This window comes from Littorina saxatilis, linkage group LG3, assembly GCF_037325665.1.
Source record: "Littorina saxatilis isolate snail1 linkage group LG3, US_GU_Lsax_2.0, whole genome shotgun sequence".
In the NCBI taxonomy this organism is placed as follows: Eukaryota; Metazoa; Mollusca; class Gastropoda; order Littorinimorpha; family Littorinidae; genus Littorina; species Littorina saxatilis.
In genome coordinates, this window is record NC_090247.1 from 59,576,264 (window position 1) to 59,597,468 (window position 21,205).

Consider the following 21,205-nt stretch of genomic DNA (forward strand, 5'->3'; position numbering starts at 1 on the left):
CATTTTTGTTTCTGAAAAGCAATGTTTAGAATTGTTCAGAAGTGTTACTGTTGTTTGCCTTCTTCTGTAGGTTTATGTTTGGATGAGTCTTTGTGGGTACTGGCCAGTGTGAACTGTGTTGAGTTATGATGTTTGTTGCTTGATGCACCTACTGGCAAGGGTGACATGATATCACCTTTGTTGACAGACAATAATGTATGTTTTACATGAAGTCTTGCAGCTATGTTCCAGAAAAAAAGGATAAAAAGTCGCGTGAAGCGAAATTAATACATTCAGTCAAGCTGTCAAACTCACAAAATGATACTGGAAACACTGCTCTTTCACGAGAAAAAAAAGATAATCCGTGACCAAGACCGAAAGCGTTGACATGCACGTGCAAAACGTTTGGCCCGCATTCGCTTTAAGTGACAAACCAGTATAGAGCAGTAGCATACAACGCTTACTAGGAAAGCCCGCTTTTCTGTATTATTTGTAACGTTCTGAGCTTGTTTTTCATCCAAATATAACATTACCTGCTTTTTAGACTTGGTCGCGTGACAGACGTTTTCTCCCACACGAAATTACGTTGATTGTCTAACAAAGCCGTCAGATCTGTTTGCCAAAAATCGATTTTAACGACAACTTTAATGAGCAAACGCATTAATCATTTTTAAGCCTCCAAGGTGAAATGCTATACCAAAGTCCGGGCTTTGTCGAAGATTACTTGACCAAAATGTCATCCAATTTAATTGATTCAAAAATGAGAGCGTGACAGTGCTGCCTCAACTTTTACAAAAAGCCGGATATGACGTCATCAAAGACATTTATCAAAAAAACGAAAAAAACCTGGTGGGGATATTATACTCAGGAACTCTCATGTAAAATTTAATGAAGATCGGTCCAGTAGTTTTACCTGAATCGCTGCACACACACACACACACACACACACACACACACACACACACACACACACACACACACCACGACCCTCATCTCGATTCCCCCTTCATGTTAAAACATTTAGTCAAAAATGAATAAAAAAGAAACAGAGACTCAAACAAACAAAGAAAAAAAACCCAAAAAAACAGACAGGCAAACAAACAGACAAGCACGTTTGGTTGGGGAAGGGGCCCCCTAATATGGTCCAGTTTTGAACTTGTCTGTATCTAATTTTTGCTTAAAGGCACAGTAAGCCTCCCGTAAACCATCACAGAGCTCCTCGAGCGTCTACATACAGTACAAGCATACTTCCATTTGAACGCTCACCGAACGGGAACATCCTGGCTGCTTTCTGTCGAGCGTGAGAAATTTTCAAAGAATGTATTTTCGTGGATGAGTCCTCTACAGCAATGGCGCCTCGTTTTGGTGCTGGCTGTTATGAATATTCAATACCGGAAATCCCGCCCGGACAGTAAGCCTCCCGTAAACCATCACAGATACTGTCAGGCTTTTACACACAGTACAAACACCCTTCCATTTGAACGCTCACCAAACGGGAACATCCTAAGTGCCCTTCGTAAAGAGCGAGCAATTTTTAAAGAATTAATTTTGCAGATTGTCTCGAACACTTTTTGGACCCATCCTGAACTCAGGTCAAAAATGAGTTACTTCCCTTCGGGTCTTATTCTATCGATGTAAACTGGCCATAGTCGTGGATCGATGATTATCAAAATGTTTTTGGACCGTGGTGCGTTTTTGCGCTAGACCTAACTTTTAAAATCTAAATAATAAATTGACAGCTTTTTACACAAACATTCTTTAATCATAAAAGAATTCTTTTTTCATCAAGACAAGATCAGTACAATTCGAAGTTGTGAAAGTTTGAACAAAGAAAAGCCCGGAAGCAGGGTCACGCAAGGGTCGTAGCAGACGACGGTCTATGCATATCGCCGTTCCTCTCAACAGTCAAAAGCCATCGCTAGAGTTCTTGTGAACCACAGCCGTTTGTTTCGTGCATAAAAACGTGCTATTGTAGATAAGCTCACATCGAGTCGCATTCAAATGACTAACTGACGACTACATTGTGAAAAAGGGAAACTGGATCACACGGGTTCACGATGGCTCAGGGGTAAGATAAACCACGCGAAAAAAATTTCTTTGAAAATTGTTCGCTCTTTACGGAGGGCACCTAGGGTGTTCTCAATCGGTGAGTGTTTAAATGAAAGGGTGTTTGTACTGTGTGTAAAAGCCCGACCGTATCTGTGATGGTTTACGGGAGGCTTACTGTGCCTTTAATGTCTATCCAAGCTTATTCGCTCTGGTTAGACCTAACAGTTAACTTTAGGAAAAACAACACAGAATAAAACTTCTTTGCAAGAAAACAAACTACTTATAAGTATGAACCTAAAAGCTGTCCATTTTCAGGGCCCTTCCTCTATTAATGTGCATGATTTTGTTTGAATGTGAAAATGAGTGTTATACGTGGTTAAACGATAAATGTTTTTCCCACTGTGCACTTTATTCAAGTTTATCCCATGGTACGCTTCTTTGTCTCTGAGCTGACGTAGGTCAATATATGCATTTCATTGTTACCGGGGCGTATTCCACGGTTACCAAGGCATTGATCTGAATTGTTTTTGCCATAATCGTAGAGTACAATTGGAATGATATAGAGGTCATATAGAGGTCATCTGCATATTAAAGGGCAGCTGTCGGGTTGCCTGGTCTCAAAAATGCGCGGAGTCGCGTGCAAAAACGCGTTTAAGAGTTTTTCGAGTTGATTCAACTAAAGACTGTTGATTTGGTCCAGAAGAAGACACTTTCATCATTAGTTTGAAACCATTAAAATGCGTGAAACTTTCTGCTAGTTCTCACAATCCGCAAAAAAACGAGGCAGTTGGCAGGCCGAAACGACTCAAAATCCGCGACCGACAACTCTGTCAGCACAAGAAAGACGCCACACTTTGTGTGTTTTATTATTATTATTATTATTATTATTATTATTATTATTATTATTATTATTATTATTATTATTATTATTATTATTATTTATTATTATTATTGTTGAATTGTTTCTTGTATCCTTTTTGCTCTCCCTCACCCCTCAACTCCCTTTTCTGTACATAGCCTGATTTCTTTTTGTTTTAGTTCCTTTTAGTTGGTGTTGAATGAAATGTGTTTTTATTGTGTTTTTTAATTTTCCATGTACCCTCACGGGGTTTTATCGGAATAAAACTTGACTTGACTTGACTTGACTTGTTAGCCTTGCTGTGACGTCACTCGAGGAAGCCGATAAGGCCGCTGTGAAGTTTACAGTACAATGTAGACTACAGCTGGACATCTGTAATGCTGTACGCGTGATTGATTCTTGCACAAAGTAAAGTATTAGGATGGTGGATTGGTGGTATCTTCTCAAGACCCACGTTCCCATTTTCTCTTCTTTGATCTGACCGACTGCAACCTTTACAAGTCATTTCTAAAGTGGTTCACATGCTGTTGCTACTCCTCCAGTCCACCCGGTTAAACCATAAAGTTGCTCAACCACAGACCCTCGTGTCCCTTGTCAGCAGACACTGTACACTTATGAAGAAGGTCCGCTTGAGGTGTCACACCAATTACCGTGTACGTGTGAGGTACTGAATTCAAGACAAAAGCCAACTCTGTCGGTGGGAAAATCTAGGAAAGAGATGATGATAATACATCTTCAGTTACTCACTCAAGTAGATAGACGAGATAAGATAAAGGGAAGAGAGACGGAGACAAAGATGAAACAGTGCATCTAGTGTGGAAAATGGGGTAGGGGGGTTCGGCCGCAAAAAATCAAAGATGAATTTGTCAAACTGTGTTTGTGATGGTTATCGTGTGTGTGTGTGTGTGTGTGTGTGTGTGTGTGTGTGTGTGTGTGTGTGTGTGTGTGTGTGTGTGTGATAACACGTATGTGTGTGTGTGTCTGTGTATATGTGTGATAACACGTGTGTGTGTGTGTGTGTGTGTGTGTGTGTGTGTGTGTGTGTGTGTGTCTGTGTGTGTGTCTGTGTGTGTCTGTGTGTGAGTGTGTTTGTGTGTGTGTGTTTGTGTTCCTCGACGCGTGACAATATCTGCCAATAAGTTGAACAAAAACAGGGTTCAAGTGGAACAAAAGCAGGAGGGGGACGGAAGACATGTTATGTACTCCGTTTTTTACTGCGAAATTTTGGCCTGGGAGAAGTCACCCCATCCTAAGTTTCTCTTCACCTACCCGTGAAGTATGCTTGAGGGCTTGACTAGACAACCCGATTGCGCCCATTACACGGCATGAAGAGAGCACCGTTCAACCCGGCCGATTCCGCGGCTGACGTCACGCGTCCAAGGGAAGTAATTTTCGAGCGGGCTGCATTGACTCGGCCAAGAATGCAAACTTTCTTCGATTAAAGACATTGTAGCGTGTCTAAAGTCTTCGGACTTGTGTTATCAAGCTGTCAAAATCACCAAGTAACTTTTAAGTATAGTTTCAGTTACATGATAACTCATTCTAAGGAACAGATTTTGAAAGCCACAACCCGACAGCTGCCCTTTAAGCGTTTACTCAGCGACTACTTTCTACAGTAAACGATTGACATAATATATGGTGTCAAAGTCGAACTCACATTTGGCTCAGAATCTACAAACATTAACTTTGAAGAACAAAAATAAACAACAACAAATGCACATAACTATTCTGTTTGGGTGGAACGATTGGAGAGAATATAAGATGTTTGGTGGCTTGTTGACAGACCAGCTTTTTTGTTGGTCCAAGGGGACCATATCGTCTTTTGTTTCATCTTTATCGACCAAGGCCGAAGGCCGCGGTTGATAAATATGAGACAAAAGGCGATATGCTCCCCGAGGACCAACAACAAAATGCTGGTCTGACGACAAGCCACCAAACGTCGTTTTTGTCATCATTTTGGTTGTGCAACAAAATGCACAATAACCCACAGGGAGACGAATTTTTAGAATCCAACTCCGGGCCACAAAGCATCTTCACAGTAGCTCGAGATAACACGTCAACCTTGTATGTGACGTCAAACGTAGCTTGTTGACGCTTTTCTTCCAGTCTGAAAATGTACAGAGCTGCGATCATATTATACGTGTGAGTTCAGTAAGTGTTGAGCATATTTCTTTTCTTTTTAAGTGTTTATGACTTTTCGTTGTGGATTTTGCGATTACAGTTACAGAGATAAGTTGCAAATTAACCATGAGTCGCCGCGGTAATTATCAACATTGATTGGGTCTTTGAGAGTAAATGCTTACAATCGTTGTCCTCGGAAACACAAATCCAAAGCCGCGATGGTTCCACACATCAAACAATCAGCCTGATGGGCTTTTACTTTGACAATCCAAGTTTTACCTGAAAGCTCAAACCCATTCACCACCTCGATGTATTGCATGGGGAACATGAGATTTATTTACCAGGTGTTCGTGAATGAAAACTCGTGAAAATGATGACAAGATTATTTGTTATCCCCTCCCCGGCATCTTGCAAGCGAGTTTCATCGACAATTTTTAAAAAAGTTCATCATGTGTACAATACGTCTTTGTCGACGGTAAATGTAAGGTTGTATTTTGTCAATAAATACAGGTTTGAGAAACCGACAGCTCTTGTTTTTTACATTCAGTTAAGTAATAACTGCACGTTTTAACGAGAGCGGAGAGTGAGGTTTGTCTCGCTAGGTATGTGTGTGTGTGTGTTTGTGTATGTGTGTGTGTGTGTGTGTGTGTGTGCTAAGCATATCTGAAAAAACTAACGGACGGATATTTTATGAGAATTTGTTTACACATTTTTCATTTGCTTGTTATGTTTTTCTCCATGCTTGATCGCGCTTTTTAATGACGTCATATTTGTCTGTTTTCGGTTTTCTGGGGAAAAACAGTGTATGAAACCGCTTTATGTTCTTTAAATTGACGGGATGTGTGCATTAATTTTTGGTTGCGTGTGATCTGTTGATAGCATGAAAAATTGTTGAAAACTGACCGTCGGATTGCAGTCTTTTGCCGAAGCAACTGAGTGCATGAATTTGAAAGGGGAAAGGGGAACTACTCTTGTCGCTAGACAAAGTATGAGAGTTACTTACCTTGGGAATTTGCTTGCACTGATCAGAGATCTGAAGCAGTACTTCTGCACTGATCGTTAGATTTGGATTCAGAAAACAACCGAACTCATTGGAGATTCATGTGTTCAAGCCTGAAGTTGCTAGTTTAAATGCAGTATGATTGTATTGTTTGCTCCAGAGATGTATATTTCGTACATTAGAGCGTTTGTAAGTTTTGTAAGTTACCAAAAAAACCTTGCTCTACAAGTGTACAGAGGGAGCACAAAAAATGGGTCTATCTCTTTCTCTCTCTCTCTGGCTTGATTTATAAGGTGTGTGTGTATGTGTGTGTGTGTGTGTGTGTGTGTGTGTGTGTGTGTGTGTGTGTATGTGTGTGTGAGAGAGAGACACAGAGACAGAGATTGCGCGCGCGCGCGTGTGTTTTAGTCCGTGTGTGTGTGTGTGTGTGTGTGTGTGTGTGTGTGTTTGGGTTTGTTGGGAAAGTGAGAGCTTATCGGACGTTTATCATAGCTTCGTAATTAGCTTCAGCTTTCTTGTTTATTCTTGTAGATGGATTTTCGGTGTAGACAAACCTTCCCCTTGGATCTGTTAATTATGCTGGGTCACGGGGTCCTGCAAGTCATGAATAGAACAGAGCTAGAAATATGACGTCACGTCGATTACGCGGTAGTTCCAATTGCACAATTCTTTTCAAAGAAAACGAAATGCGGTCAGCTAAGAACCTACAGCCCTGCCTTCAAATGTGAATGCGAAATAATGTTTGTTTTCTTCATTTGATTAAAGGGCAGCTGTCGGGTTGCCTGGTCTCAGAAATGCGCGGAGTCGCGTGCAAAAACGCTTTTAAGAGTTTTCCGAGTTGATTCAACTAAAGACTGTTGATTTGGTCCAGAAGAAGACACTTTCATCATTAGTTTGAAACCATTAAAATGCGTGAAACTTTCTGCTAGTTCTCACAATCCGCAAAAAAACGAAGCAGTTGGCAGGCCGAAACGACTCAAAATCCGCGACCGACAACTCTGTCAGCACAAGAAAGACGCCGCAGCGTTAGCCTTGCTGTGACGTCACTCGAGGAAGCCGATAAGGCCGCTGTGAAGTTTACAGTACAATGTAGACTACAGCTGGACATCTGTAATGCTGTACGCGTGATTGATTCTTGCACAAAGTAAAGTATTAGGATGGTGGATTGGTGGTATCTTCTCAAGACCCACGTTCCCATTTTCTCTTCTTTGATCTGACCGACTGCAACCTTTACAAGTCATTTCTAAAGTGGTTCACATGCTGTTGCTACTCCTCCAGTCCACCCGGTTAAACCATAAAGTTGCTCAACCACAGACCCTCGTGTCCCTTGTCAGCAGACACTGTACACTTATGAAGAAGGTCCGCTTGAGGTGTCACATCAATTACCGTGTACGTGTGAGGTACTGAATTCAAGACAAAAGCCAACTCTGTCGGTGGGAAAATCTAGGAAAGAGATGATGATAATACATCTTCAGTTACTCACTCAAGTAGATAGACGAGATAAGATAAAGGGAAGAGAGACGGAGACAAAGATGAAACAGTGGATCTAGTGTGGAAAATGGGGGAGGGGGGTTCGGCCGCAAAAAATCAAAGATGAATTTGTCAAACTGTGTTTGTGATGGTTATCGTGTGTGTGTGTGTGTGTGTGTGTGTGTGTGTGTGTGTGTGTGTGTGTGTGTGTGTGTGTGATAACACGTATGTGTGTGTGTGTCGGTGTATATGTGTGATAACACGTGTGTGTGTGTGTGTGTGTGTGTGTGTGTGTGTGTGTCTGTATGTGCGTGCGTGTGTGTGTGTGTGTGTGTGTGTTTGTGTTCCTCGACGCGTGACAATATCTGCCAATAAGTTGAACAATAACAGGGTTCAAGTGGAACAAAAGCAGGAGGGGGACGGAAGACATGTTATGAACTCCGTTTTTTACTGCGAAATTTTGGCCTGGGAGAAGTCACCCCATCCTAAGTTTCTCTTCACCTACCCGTGAAGTATGCTTGAGGGCTTGACTAGACAACCCGATTGCGCCCATTACACGGCATAAAGAGAGCACCGTTCAACCCGGCCGATTCCGCGGCTGACGTCACGCGTCCAAGGGAAGTAATTTTCGAGCGGGCTGCATTGACTCGGCCAAGAATGCAAACTTTCTTCGATTAAAGACATTGTAGCATGTCTAAAGTCTTCGGACTTGTGTTATCAAGCTGTCAAAATCATCAAGTAACTTTTAAGTATAGTTTCAGTTACATGATAACTCATTCTAAGGAACAGATTTTGAAAGCCACAACCCGACAGCTGCCCTTTAAGGAGGAAAGGAACGTGTGCTGAAAAGCCTCTGCTTTGTACGCAGAGAGCAGCAACCATGTCAACTTTTTCAACGAAGAATCGCCTGAGACAGTGTTTACAAAATACGATCTGCATGAAGAGGGTCAATCAAACGTAGGTCAAGTCAGGAGATTATCAAACCCTAGAAGTGTGCAAGGCTAAATCCAATTATCCATAATTCAAAGCTCTAGCTTCAAAAACATCTGAGATAACCTCAACGTTAAAACCCCAGTCCGTCTCAAATGGTTTACAGAACAATTTAAATCTTCTTATGAAAAAAGCAGTTCTAAACTTATCGAACACACTTGCAATAGCATTTAGTAGCATTCAATGACACAGTTCGTTTGAATGGCCATTTAGCTCGCATAAAGCACACACCTGTTTTCGTGGTTTATTTAACCCCTGAGCCATTGTGAACCCGTGTGATCCACTTTCCTTTTTTTCACAATTTAGTCGTCAGTTTGTGATTTCAGTCCGACTCGTTGTATCTGCAATAGTACGTTATTGTGTACCTCTGAATCTAAAACGCAACAAACAGCTGCGAGTCACACGAAAGACTGAGCGGTGGCGGTTGACCGTTCAAAGAAACTGGCGCTAAGCAGAACATTCGTCTGCCAGCATAAGGAAACACGTTTTGATTGTGACACGCTTCCGGGCTTTTCTTTTTTCAAACTTCGAATTGTACTGATCTTGTCTTGATGAAAAAAAGAATTCTTTTATGATTTAAGAATGTTTGTGTAACAAGCTGTCAATTTACTATTGAGATTTTAAAAGTTAGGTCCAGTGCCAAAACGAGGCTCTTACAGACAATCCGGCTGACCACGCAAAAATACATTCTTTGAAAATTGCTCGCTCTTTACAGAGGGCACCTAGGATGTTCTCAAGCGGTGAGTGTTTACACGAAAGGGTGTTTGTACTGTGTGTAAAAGCCTGACAGTGTCTGTGACCAGAAAATGATGGCTTACAGGAAGCTGAGTGTGCCTTTAATTTTTTTATGAAACGATCATGACCCCGCTGTGACTCCAACATTTGACGAGGGTCAACCCACATCATCACCAAACCTTAAAAGTGTGCAACGTTTCAAAGATCTAGCTTGAAAAACATTCGAGATAACCTCAACAGTAATTTGTTTGTCCACGGACGGACGCAATTGCTCACTAACTACTCAGGTGAGTCAAAACTGTACTTGTAACAGTGAATTTAAGGTATCAGTTTACCGAATAAAGCTTCTCCACAATGAGCAAGGTGAGATAATGGAAGTGATAACTTTGCTTTTTTGAAAAGCCTGCCAACAATAAATGTACTTTAATGACTCGATTGATGTTAAAACAATCTAATTAATAAGGTCAACATTGGCATGCGGCAGATGCAGCTCTAGTTTCTCGTCCTGGCAACGCTAAATTTAACTCTGTGGCCTATATCAAGGCTTGGTCACATGTAGATCGATGTTCGGCTTTAATTAACGGAACATTCCATTTCATGCAGTCTACCGAAACTACGGTTTATGTGAGAGTGCGCATGCGCTAGGCTAGCCATACCCGTATGTGTTATGGCGGCCATGGGCAGCATGTGGGAATTTTCTGCATAGAAAACTTCGTTTTCACCCGGAAATCGTCGTAACCTGTTGTGTTTTGTGTGTGAAATTGATTGTTTGTTGCTGGACAAAGTAAGTGGCTTATCTTTTATCGTGCCAAGTTCGAAAAAACCGCGAGTTGCGATGACAGAAAAACAAGTAGAGTTGGAACTCTATTCGGACTCCGAATTGAATGACTTGGAGAACATCCACGCACCCGACACGGGTGGAAAGGAAAAACCACAAACAGTCACTCTACCAATCTCGGATTGGGACAAGATGAAGAGTCAAAATGAGAAAATGTTGAAGTTTTTAACCATGGTGGTAGACAAAGATGGCGACTCGCCCAAAACGAAACAATCGAAAAAGAGAAAACGTGAAGTCAGTGATGACGAACAATCTGTGGAGATGGGGGATGATTTCGATCACGTTCTTGAGAAAATGTGTAAAACTCAAACATCAGAATCTCGACCCGAGGCTGAACTGAATGACCCCAATGAGAGTGAAATTATGAATGAACTGGAGCAAGATTTTGACATTTCTGAGACTCTTGGTGATGAAGTTGCAGATCGAATTGCAAAACTTGTATCAGTGATGGCAAAGGGTTAGATGACCGAAGACAAGATGAAGCAAAAAGAAAGAGAGTTTAAACGCCCAAAGAACATTGAGACAGGTGTCCCAAAAGTGAACCCCGAAATCTGGGGTTTGATGGAACACAGTGCCAACATGTATGACTTAAAATCACAACGTCAACAGAAGTTACTGTACACAGCCAACAATGCTCTTGTTGTGGCCTGGGATGTGTCCCTAAAAATGGGGGTTGCAAGTGAGGAACAGAAAAAGCTGATCAAAACAATTGCTGAGGCAAGTGGGCTGATACTGAAAACAGCATATGACATGTCACTGGACAGAAGAGCAAAAATACTGTCTGGACAAAATGTGAACAGAAAATACAGAAAACTGGCATCTTCAAACATACCAGTCACTCAGTGGCTATTTGGGGATGATCTCAAGTCAGCGTGTGCTGACCGGCACGGTTGGCCTAGTGGTAAGGCGTCCGCCCCGTGATCAGGAGGTCGTGGGTTCTAAAGACTTTAAAATTGGCAATCTAGTGGCTGCTCCGCCTGGCGTCTGGCATTATGGGGTTAGTGCTAGGACTGGTTGGTCCGGTGTCAGAATAATGTGACTGGGTGAGACATGAAGCCTGTGCTGCGACTTCTGTCTTGTGTGTGGCGCACGTTATATGTCAAAACAGCACCGCCCTGATATGGCCCTTCGTGGTCGGCTGGGCGTTAAGCAAACAAACAAAAGCGTGTGCTGATATTGACTGTACAACCAAACTTGGACTTGCCTTTACTCAATAAAGTAAAGGGCAACAATATTTCCCATCCCGTCAATATGCACACAAAAACTCCGAGTGAAGAGGAAGAGGAAGGTGGAACTGGAAGAGGGGCGCTCAGTTCAGGGGGAGAGGGAGAAGTCAAGGGAGACCATTCTTCTCCGGCACAACGACAAGCAGGCAAGCGGAGTAGACAACAAAGAGGTATGTGAAATAAAGAATGCCACATTTGAAGCAGGTAAACTGAAACATTTTGTTCACAATTGGAAGAAATTGACATCTGATTCCTTTATCCTAGATATGGTACAGGGAACAGTAATCCCTTTGAGTGAAGATATTGAGAAGGTGGAAACTCAGCATTAGCCCAAAAATCAAGTTCCTGGTCATTTATTTCAGATAATGGATGCAGAAGTAGAACATCTATTGAGTATGCATGTCATTGAGCCATCAAAATCAGAAGAAGATGAGGTGGTTTCACCTATTTTTCTTGTTGAAAAGCCAGATGGGTCACATCGGGTTATTTTGAACTTGAAAAGATTCAATGAAGCCGTTGCGTATGAACATTTTAAAATGGATAACTTGTCAACTGCTACACAAATGATGACTAAAGACTGTTTTATGGCCTCAGTTGATCTTAGACATGCATACTATTCAGTTCCTGTCAAACATCAGTTCAGACAGTTTCTAAAATTCAGATGGTGTGAACAATTGTTTCAGTATACATGCTTTCCAAATGGTTTGAGTTACTGTCCAAGGTACTTCACAAAGCTGCTAAAACCAGTGAATGCAAAGCTGAGGGCACAAGGTGTTCTGTCTACCTCATACATTGATGATTGTTATTTACAGGCAGACACAGTTGAAGAATGTGAAGTGAATGTCAGCGAGACAGTAAAACTCTTTGAATCTCTTGGTTTCACAATACATGATGTCAAATCAGTTCTCAATCCAAGCAAACGGTTGAAATACCTTGGGTTTTGGTTGAATTATGACGATATGACTGTATCACTTCCAGAGCAAAAAAGGCATAATATAAAGGCTGCCTGTTACAGAATCAAGGGAAAGAAAAGAGTCAGAATCAGAGAACTGGCTCAAGTCATTAGAATGTTGGTTGCCACTTTTCCTGCTAACAGGTGGGGACCTCTGTATTTCATACAGTTAGAAAAAGACAAGTCTGATGCCCTTAACAAACGGAAATGTTGAGTCTTTCGCTAATCTATCTGACAATGCTTGTTCAGAGTTAGATTGGTGGATTGAGAACATTGATGAGTCATACCATACAGTGCAAAATGCATACCATGACATAACAATCCAGACTGAAGCTTCTTCCACAGGAGGTTGACTGACTGACTATTAGGGTTTAACGTCCTCTTAGACCAACTGGTCTATATTGGGACAGGTATTGGTAATACGTTGAAGATATGGTGTGATACTTTGATTCGAACAAGCCCGCTGTGGCTGTCTTCTTCGACACACCAGCATTGGGTTTGTCTCGTCAAAGTATCGAAATACGATCATGTTAATCGTAGACGAGAGATGACGCATGCGTGTCTTCGTGTTTCCAAGCCCTGAGACTTTTGCTGTGAACGTGGGATCTTTTTCGTGCGCATGTGTGCACACGGGGGTGTTCGGACACCGAAGAGAGTCTGCACAAATAAATCTCTCGCCGAACGTGGGGATCGAACCCACGCTGATAGCGATCAACTGGCTACAAAGCCAGCGCGCTACCAACTGAGCTACGTCCCCGCCCCCACAGGAGGTTGGGGCGCAGTGTGTGGAGACCTGAAAACAGGAGGACGATGGTCAATGAATGAAAGAGCTTTCTATATAAATGTGCTTGAATTACTGGCAGTTGAATATGCACTGAAAAGTTTTAAAGCAAAACTCACAGGGAGACATGTCTTAGTGTTATCAGATAACACTTGTGTAATTATTGCCTACATACAGAATATGGGGGGGATCACATTCACATGAATGTAATGAGTTGGAAAAAAGAATCTGGATTTGGTGTAAAGATAATTTGATTTGGTTATCTGCTTCACATATTCCTGGGAAATGTAACACTGAAGCAGATTTACAGTCACGTCAGTTCAATGACCGTACAGAATGGAAACTGAATGATGTTGTATTTCATAGACTTACAGAGACACTGCTGAATCCAGAAATTGATCTCTTTGCCTCAAGGTTGAATTTTCAGGTAAAACTTTTCATGGCATGGGGACATGATCCAGAAGCGTATGCAGTCGATGCATTTGAACACAACTGGTCAAAATGGCTGATATACGCTTTTCTTCCTTTCAGTCTGATTCAGAGGGTGCTGATGCAGTGGATGAGAGACCGGGCAGATGGCATGCTGATTGTTCCCCTGTGGCCAACAGCGGTGTAGTTGCCCCAGCTTCTGCGGTTGCTAGTCCAGGAACCTGTGATTCTTCCGAAAGGGAAACGTCTTCTGACCTTACCACAAAGCAATGCAGCACATCCACTTCAGAGAAATCTACGTCTCCTAGCTTGTGTCTTATCGTGCAATCTCTCGAGACACGAGGCCTTCATGAAAAGACTCAAACCATCATATGTGCTTCATGGAGAAGTACAACCAAGAAACAATATGCCTGTTATCTTGCGAGATGGCGATCCTTTTGTGCTCAACGGTCAAGTGATCCCTTGCGTCCCTCTGTAAATCTAGTGTTAAGTTTTCTCACTGATCTCTTTGATGCTGGATTAGGTTACAGTGCTATAAACACTGCCAGAAGTGCACTTTCTTCAGTTATTTTGATGCCAGATAAATCTACAATTGTTACTCATCCTTTGGTTGTGAGATTTTTGAAGGAAGTTTGTAAACTCAGGACACCAATGCCAAGGCATTCTAAGATATGGGATGTTGGTGATGTTTTAAAATACTTGAAGACTCTTCCAGACAATGTGAAAGAATACATTGAACGCACAAACAAACTGAGAGTTGATCAGAGTGGTAAACTGTTGTTGTGTTACAAACCGCCTCATGAACCAGCATCAAGGGACACAATTTTTCGCTGGTTACGGACAGTATTGGTGAGAGCTGGATTGTCAAGTTATACACCACACAGCTTCAGATGTGCAGCGTCATCTTCAATAAAGAGGTGAGGTGTACCTCTTGGTGGTATTATCAAAGCAGCTGGTTGGACCAATGCAAAAACATTAAAAAAATTCTATGACAAACCATTACAGAGTCAGATGAAAAAGAACACAATCTTAAATTACTATGGAAAGAAAAGTGTGTAGACAAGCACGGTTGTGACAGAAAACTTTATTGGTGCAAAAAGCATTGATGAATGTATTATTTGATGCACAACTGTCGCAGAAAAAGGGTAAAATAGTTTGTATGGTTGTAAAAGAGAACTTTCTTGATGCAGAAAGCATTAGTGGTTTTTTTTTTGGTTTTTTTTATACAAATGTGTCATTGATTTTTTTAAAATGTTCATTAGATTGTTTCGAGTATTCTAAATATATTCATACCTCTGTTACTTTAAGAATTAATAAAACGACCAGAACAAGAAATATTTATCTTCAAAAATGTGAATGAATCAATGAATGTTGAAATGGAAGTTTGACAACAACAATTTTGAAGTCTCACATAAACCGTAGTTTCGGTAAACTGCATGAAATGGAATTCAAAACATAAACGAGTACTTACCAAGTCGAAGTTTGTGTAGAATTCCATGATGCAGTTTACAGGAACGGAGGGATATGTGCCCTCCCTTAATAAAACCCACCCACTGTTTACAACTTGACTTTAATTGTTGTAAAATTTTGTAAATCATCAAAGATTATGCGGTTTACACTTTCATGATCAATGCTGTAAAACATGGCTAGCCTAGCGCATGTGCACTCTCACATATCCCTCCGTTTCTGTAAACTGCATCATATAATTCTACACAAACTTCGACTTGGTAAGTACTCGTTTATGTTTTGAATTAAAGGTGAACACCACATCGAGTCGACATTGTCATGAAACAGCTAGTGTTTCCTTCGTTTCCGTCGTTTTCGACATGCTTGCGGGCAAAGAGGACCCAGCAGCTTTAGAAAATTCATGCGAAATCTAGGAGACATGTATGCGTAAAGGAAAGGATTGACGCACGATTTAAACCACAGAAGCCAGTTGGCGAATTCATTAAGGTCCTCGTTGACACACTCATCGCAAGCGGCAATGATGATTGTACAGATGGTGTAAGGCAGCCAACAGACGGCCAGGGTCAGGACAAGACCTGCCAGAATCAGAGTCACTCTTTTCTCGCGTTTTTTAGCCAATGTACGTTTATTCACATGTATTGAGCGCCTATTTCGTCTTACTGTGGAGTAAGGCACGGAAACACTTGCTGTGGAGTAAGGCACGGAAACACTTGCTGTGGAGCAAGGCACGGAACCACTTGCTGTGGAAGCAGTTACGTCACTGTTGTAGTTTCCAGAAGGTCCATCAGAAGGTCCATCTTGCCTTGCTGTTTTCGACTGTGAAAGGTCTAATGTCTCCATAGATGTAGTCATCAGATTCTGACTTTTACGAACTTGCTCCGGGCTGTGCCGAAGTTGCATCGTACCTTGCTGAACTGGTTTCGGACTTTGCCGACCTTGCACCGAACCTTTCAGACCAATCCCGACCTTGTTTCTACGCTGATTGAGCGCCAATAAGAGCAAGACGCTGATCACAGTGAGAGAGAAGAAAGGCACGGCGAATGCGATCACTTCAGTAACAAGGACGTAAACAAAGTGTCCGTGGAACTCCACGTCACAATCGTCTGAAGGGATGACGGAGCGACCGGTGATGGTTTCCCACAGCAAGATAGCTGGAGAGTTGAAGAGGAAGGAGAAGAGCCAGCATACAGTCAGTTTGAAGTAGGCTCTGCAACGTGTTTCTGTTGTCTGGAGGAGAAAAGATGGCGGGTATTATTTTTATAATCGTGAATATTTGTCTATGGGTATGAAAAGATATTATGAGTTATTTCTAATAATTATGGTGACTGTTAGCAAATGATAACAAGACATGTCGAGAAAAAAGATATCAAGCATGAGCCTTTTACGCGAATGCTGATATCGTTTGTGAGACATCAATCAATCAACCAATGAGGCTTATATCGCGCATATTCCGTGGGTACAGTTCTAGGCGCTCTGCAGTGATGCCGTGTGAGATGAAATTTTATACGGCCAGTAGATTGCAGCCATGTCGGCGCATATTTCTGTTATGTCTGTTATCATTTGCTAACAGTCAGCATATTAGAAATAACGGTTTTATTACCGTTTAATTCGACCAAAATAAATTTCGAAGCAACCTCGCGAATTAGACAAAACAGCCGCAATGGGAACTTGAGCGCTTCTACCTGATTATGCCTGTCAGTCAAAGAATTCTCGTGACCCGAATCAGCCAATCAGAGTAACACACCTGACGTGATGAATATTCACAGGTCAAATGCCTTTAACACACATCAATCTCACAAGTAGTTGGGTCATATCCAAGGATTCCGTGACCGTTGAGAGCAAAGGTCCGTTTCTTGATGGATTTGACTTCTGTGAAGGTTAAATAAAAAATTTAGAATGGGTGTACCTCGCGAAAGTGTGGGCATAACTTTTGAGAGCCCCAAATTCAAAATGGCCACCAACGGCCAGTATGAAAATTAACTTTTTACTGGTTTGGCTTAGAATGCTGCACAAAACATGTTTTCTAGGATAGTTTGGCATGGGGAATTCATATTTGGTATTATTTATATGATTTGGCCTATTTTTGATGTCCAAAACCAAGATGGCCGCCAATTTTCATGTCCGAACGGTCACTTTTGCAAAGTCTTGAAAGGTCCTTCCTAGTAGGCTGTACTGTCCGTTTCTCAGTTGATTTGGCTTCCTTGAAGGTTAAATAATGTTTTTATCCTGGATGCCTTTTGCAAAAATGTAGACACGAAGGTACGAAAGCCCCAAATCCAAAATGGCTTCCAACGACCATTATGAAAATGAACATTTTACTATCTAGTTGATGGAGCATACACCGATTAGGTCTGTGTCTAGTGGGGTCTCTACACATCTTCTGCATCTGTTGAATCTCCAGGCTCGCTCCTCTCATCATCACTTCCACTTTCATCCGAATAATCGCGAAGTGTGAGCTGTTGGGGCAATGGGGGTTGGGTGTAGCGTACTGGTCGGCACTTCCCATCCACAAGTTCCCAGCCGTGCCCAATTGGGGATGGATGGTCAAACAGGTTGTAATGAAGTTGGCAATATGTGATATAATTTGTCCTCTCCACATGGAGATTCAAGGAGTCGTCATCGGGTGGGAGGCGGAATGTACTTTTCCTCTTCATCTTGTGCGACTTGGAAGCTCTGGCCTGCCCGCAGGTAGCATCTGCATTTCACCATAGATGCTGGAGAGAACAAAGGACTTCATGTCAGCTTTTACACTGTTCTCTAAGTCGGGGCTTTCGCCGACTCGTTCCAGGAGTTCCCTTGCCTCAGGATTAGTCATCGCCGTCTCCATCACAGTCTTCTTCCCATGGCCATAGAATCCTGAGGTATGATCCCTTCCAGTGATCACTTCCAGTGATCACATGGAGAGATATGATGATCTGTGAGACTTTGTTGGACAGCATGTCACTGCAGTTGATAAAGGCATCTTTGCGTTTAATCAGCAGATCACCAGGAAGTTGTTGTGAGAGATATGCTGCTTGAACATATACGTCAGTGTCCTCGCTGTCAAGTACAACTGTCCCCCTGTAGTTTCCTGTCCTGAGCTTGGCATAGGCAGAGAGCAGCATTGTATCAGCCTCTGGATGTCAAAAGACATAGTCCCCATTTGCCACCCCAGTGGACAGGTTCACTGCTGTTTCACCCTCACAGTATATGACCTCACACCCCACCCGAGCAACTTCTGCTTCCAACTTTTTCTTCACGAGCTTCTGCAATCTGACCTTGTTTCCTGATCTGACCATGAATTGGTTGAATTCAGCAGCACCTGGGAAAGTGTCTTCGGGCTTAGGGACCACATTTGGAATATGTCCATGCTTTGCAGCCCGTCGATCATGTTCATCGTCCTTGATGCTGAAGGGAAGGTCATATTTGTCATTGATCAGGATGATGTAGGGGCTTGCATTAGCATGGCGTGAGAAGATGATCGCGCATATCTTATGCAGATAGTCATTCCAGCTGTAGTGCGAACCATCACGCTTCCTAGCCTCTCGGTCATCAGGTGTAGGAGTGGCTAACCGCCAGATCATCCCCATGTCAACAATGCTGATGTAGGTCAGGGATCGCGTTTACGCACGATTTTTGCGTATTTGACGCATTTTAAAAGTCGCTGACGCGTTTTTTTCGCCGCGCCGCGTAAGCCATACGCAAAAATATTGTAACTTTTCTTGTCTTCACGCAGCGCTTTTGCTCTGACTTAATAATCACCCGATCCTGAAACTGACAATAGGGCTCGAGAAGTGACGACACACATGAAATAATTATGCGCGTCAAAACTAAAGTCCGTTTCTTTTTGCATCGAAGTATCGCAAACGAACGTAACGATGGTAGTACCAGATAATGTCTTGTCGGATAATGAAACAGACATTAACTGCTCTCCCATCTCGCGCTTCCAAAAGGCGGAAAGTGTGTCTAGTCGTATTAGAGCGGGAAACAAACTCAGCATGGCGTGCGCGGAGTTCGACAGGAAAACTCGCCGTATTTAGGTAAGGAGTGTCTTTAAGTCTTTCGTGCGTGTTTTGTTTGTGTCTGTACGTGTTTTCGTAGTACGCAAAAATATTGGTCCGTGACGCGTTTTTTTCGTTTCGTTGCGTATGACTTACGCGTTTTTTTAAAAAGCTAGCGCGATCCCTGGTAGGTCTGTGGTTTTTGAGCAACTGGATCTTTGTTGAACAGCTCCAACATTTTGCTCTTCATAGTCTTGCGGAAGGATCCATCTACGTTGTACAGAGACAAGCATTCCTCGGTCACCCTCCCCTCAAGTACTTGCTCAAGTTGGAACATGCCTAAACCATCCACGAGGTCCACCAGGGCCGCAAGTCCCGACTTTTCCATCTGAGCCACCTTTGTAGACGCACCAACTGATGCACAAATCCGCTCGCTGGCGAATGTCTGACTTTTATTCTTGTGGATGGTAGCAGTGAGAAGCTTTGTCTTGGTGAATACCCTGTCATTCAGGAGGGTTTCAACTTGATCTTGTCCGTCTGCAAATGCAGTATTGAGGTCTTGAACAAGTTCTGGAGAAGCAACCAGGCCAGACTGCAGTGACCTCAGTGCAGGTGATGAGGTGTCAAACGGCTGAGCGTTGAACTCTGTCATGCAGCCCTGCAGGTCCTGAATTGCTTGTTCGTCCTTTTTCATCCTTGCTGGCTGGCACTCAACATGTTTTCTGTGGCGACGCTCGCATTTGAGGTTCTGCTGAACGGCAGCTTTCACCCTGGCCACGTTGTTAACATTTCGGATTGTTGAGAACAGCTGCTTCTCGTTTTGTAGAAGCTGAAGCCAGCCTTGCTTAAGCTTCGAGTTCAAATTCATGGTGGTCTCAATCCACAAATCAAGTGGCTGGCAGGAATAAGGTAGTCCTTTCATGGACTGGGCAAAGTGCGCATTGAAGAATGTCTTTTGCTCATCTGCTAGAGAAGACAACATTGCCCAATAATCTGGCAGCCACCTTCCGTAGTCATGATTGTTGTAAGCCATGAGCCCTTTCAAAATGTCGTAAGTTGATGAAACATACTCTGGTCCATTTCTTGCGTGGCATGCATCCAGATTTTGTGCAAGAGGGTCTGTCATCTCCATGAATGAGATCCAAAAGTCTCCCATGTCTGTGCCAGGTTTTTCATACACACTTTTGATCATGTCCTTCATGTTGTCATCCTCCTCTAGGTCACCATGGGCTTCGTGGATAGCCTCCTGTGTCTCGGTGAGAGCATTGCGCACAATGTCCAGCTTCTCCTTGACGGCTTCTGATAGTTCCTCATGCTCAAGAATATCTTTCAATCGTAGGTGGATGAGAGCCTCTCTCCATAGCATGATGCAGCGCACGCCACGCCTGTAATGTTTTCCTCGCAGTGCTTGATCCACAGACCCATCCACTATCACCCCTGCTGTCACCAGTGTGTCTGACATCCCAGATCCTTTGAATCTTTTGTATACTAGACACAGACCTAATCGGTGTATGCTCCATCAACTAGATAGTAAAATGTTCCATTTTCATAATGGTCGTTGGAAGCCATTTTGGATTTGGGGCTTTCGTACCTTCGTGTCTACATTTTTGCAAAAGGCATCCAGGATAAAAACATTATTTAACCTTCAAGGAAGCCAAATCAACTGAAAAACGGACATTACAGCCTACTAGGAAGGACCTTTCAAGACTTTGCAAAAGTGACCGTTCGGACATGAAAATTGGCGGCCATCTTTGTTTTGGACATCAAAAATAGGCCAAATCATATAAATAATACCAAATATGAATTCCCCACGCCAAACTATCCTAGAAAACATGTTGTGTGCAGCATTCTAAGCCAAACTAGTTGAAAGGTAATTTTCATACTGGCCGTTGGTGGCCATTTTGAATTTGGGGCTCTCAAAAGTTATGCCCACACTTTCGCGAGGTACACCCATTCTAAATTTTTTATTTAACCTTCACAGAAGTCAAATCCATCGAGAAACGGACCTTTGCTCTCAACGGTCACGGAATCCTTGGATATGACCCAACTAAAGATAAAACATGTTGAACATGCGTTTCGGTTGCTTCGCTTTTTCTCGTTGAACAGAGAGCGACAGATTTAGAACCGACTCCAGACGGATGGGAAATGACGTAAAGATACATTTGATGTAAAACGAGTGGCGCAATTTCACTTGATTTTTCCGAACTTTGATCATTTAGATTTCAAGTGAGCGGTCGGCATTGCACACTCAGACGATGGCGGTGCCTTGCTGTACCGTTACGCACCCACCGACAAAACTCAATCAATCAATCAATCAATATGAGGCTTA

At 42.6% G+C, this 21,205-nt stretch overlaps 2 protein-coding genes across 2 annotated transcripts in view; one reads left to right on the forward strand and one right to left on the reverse strand.

Annotated features, from left to right (window-relative positions):
- Positions 1 to 10,518: 10,518 nt before the first annotated feature.
- LOC138961258 (uncharacterized) lies at positions 10,519 to 14,359 on the forward strand. Its single transcript, XM_070332860.1, has 3 exons — positions 10,519 to 10,622; positions 11,266 to 11,437; positions 13,532 to 14,359. The coding sequence occupies exons 1-3, from the start codon at positions 10,519 to 10,521 to the stop codon at positions 14,348 to 14,350; spliced, it is 1,095 nt and encodes a 364-aa protein (XP_070188961.1). The 3' UTR covers positions 14,351 to 14,359.
- A 138-nt stretch (positions 14,360 to 14,497) lies between these two features.
- Positions 14,498 to 21,205, reverse strand: part of LOC138962814 (histamine H3 receptor-like) — a 20,356-nt gene continuing 13,648 nt past the window's right edge. Inside the window, exon 4 of the mRNA XM_070334773.1 lies at positions 14,498 to 16,123. Within this exon, the coding sequence (XP_070190874.1) occupies positions 15,224 to 16,123 (900 nt within the window). The 3' untranslated portion in view covers positions 14,498 to 15,223. The remainder of the gene's footprint in view (positions 16,124 to 21,205) is intronic.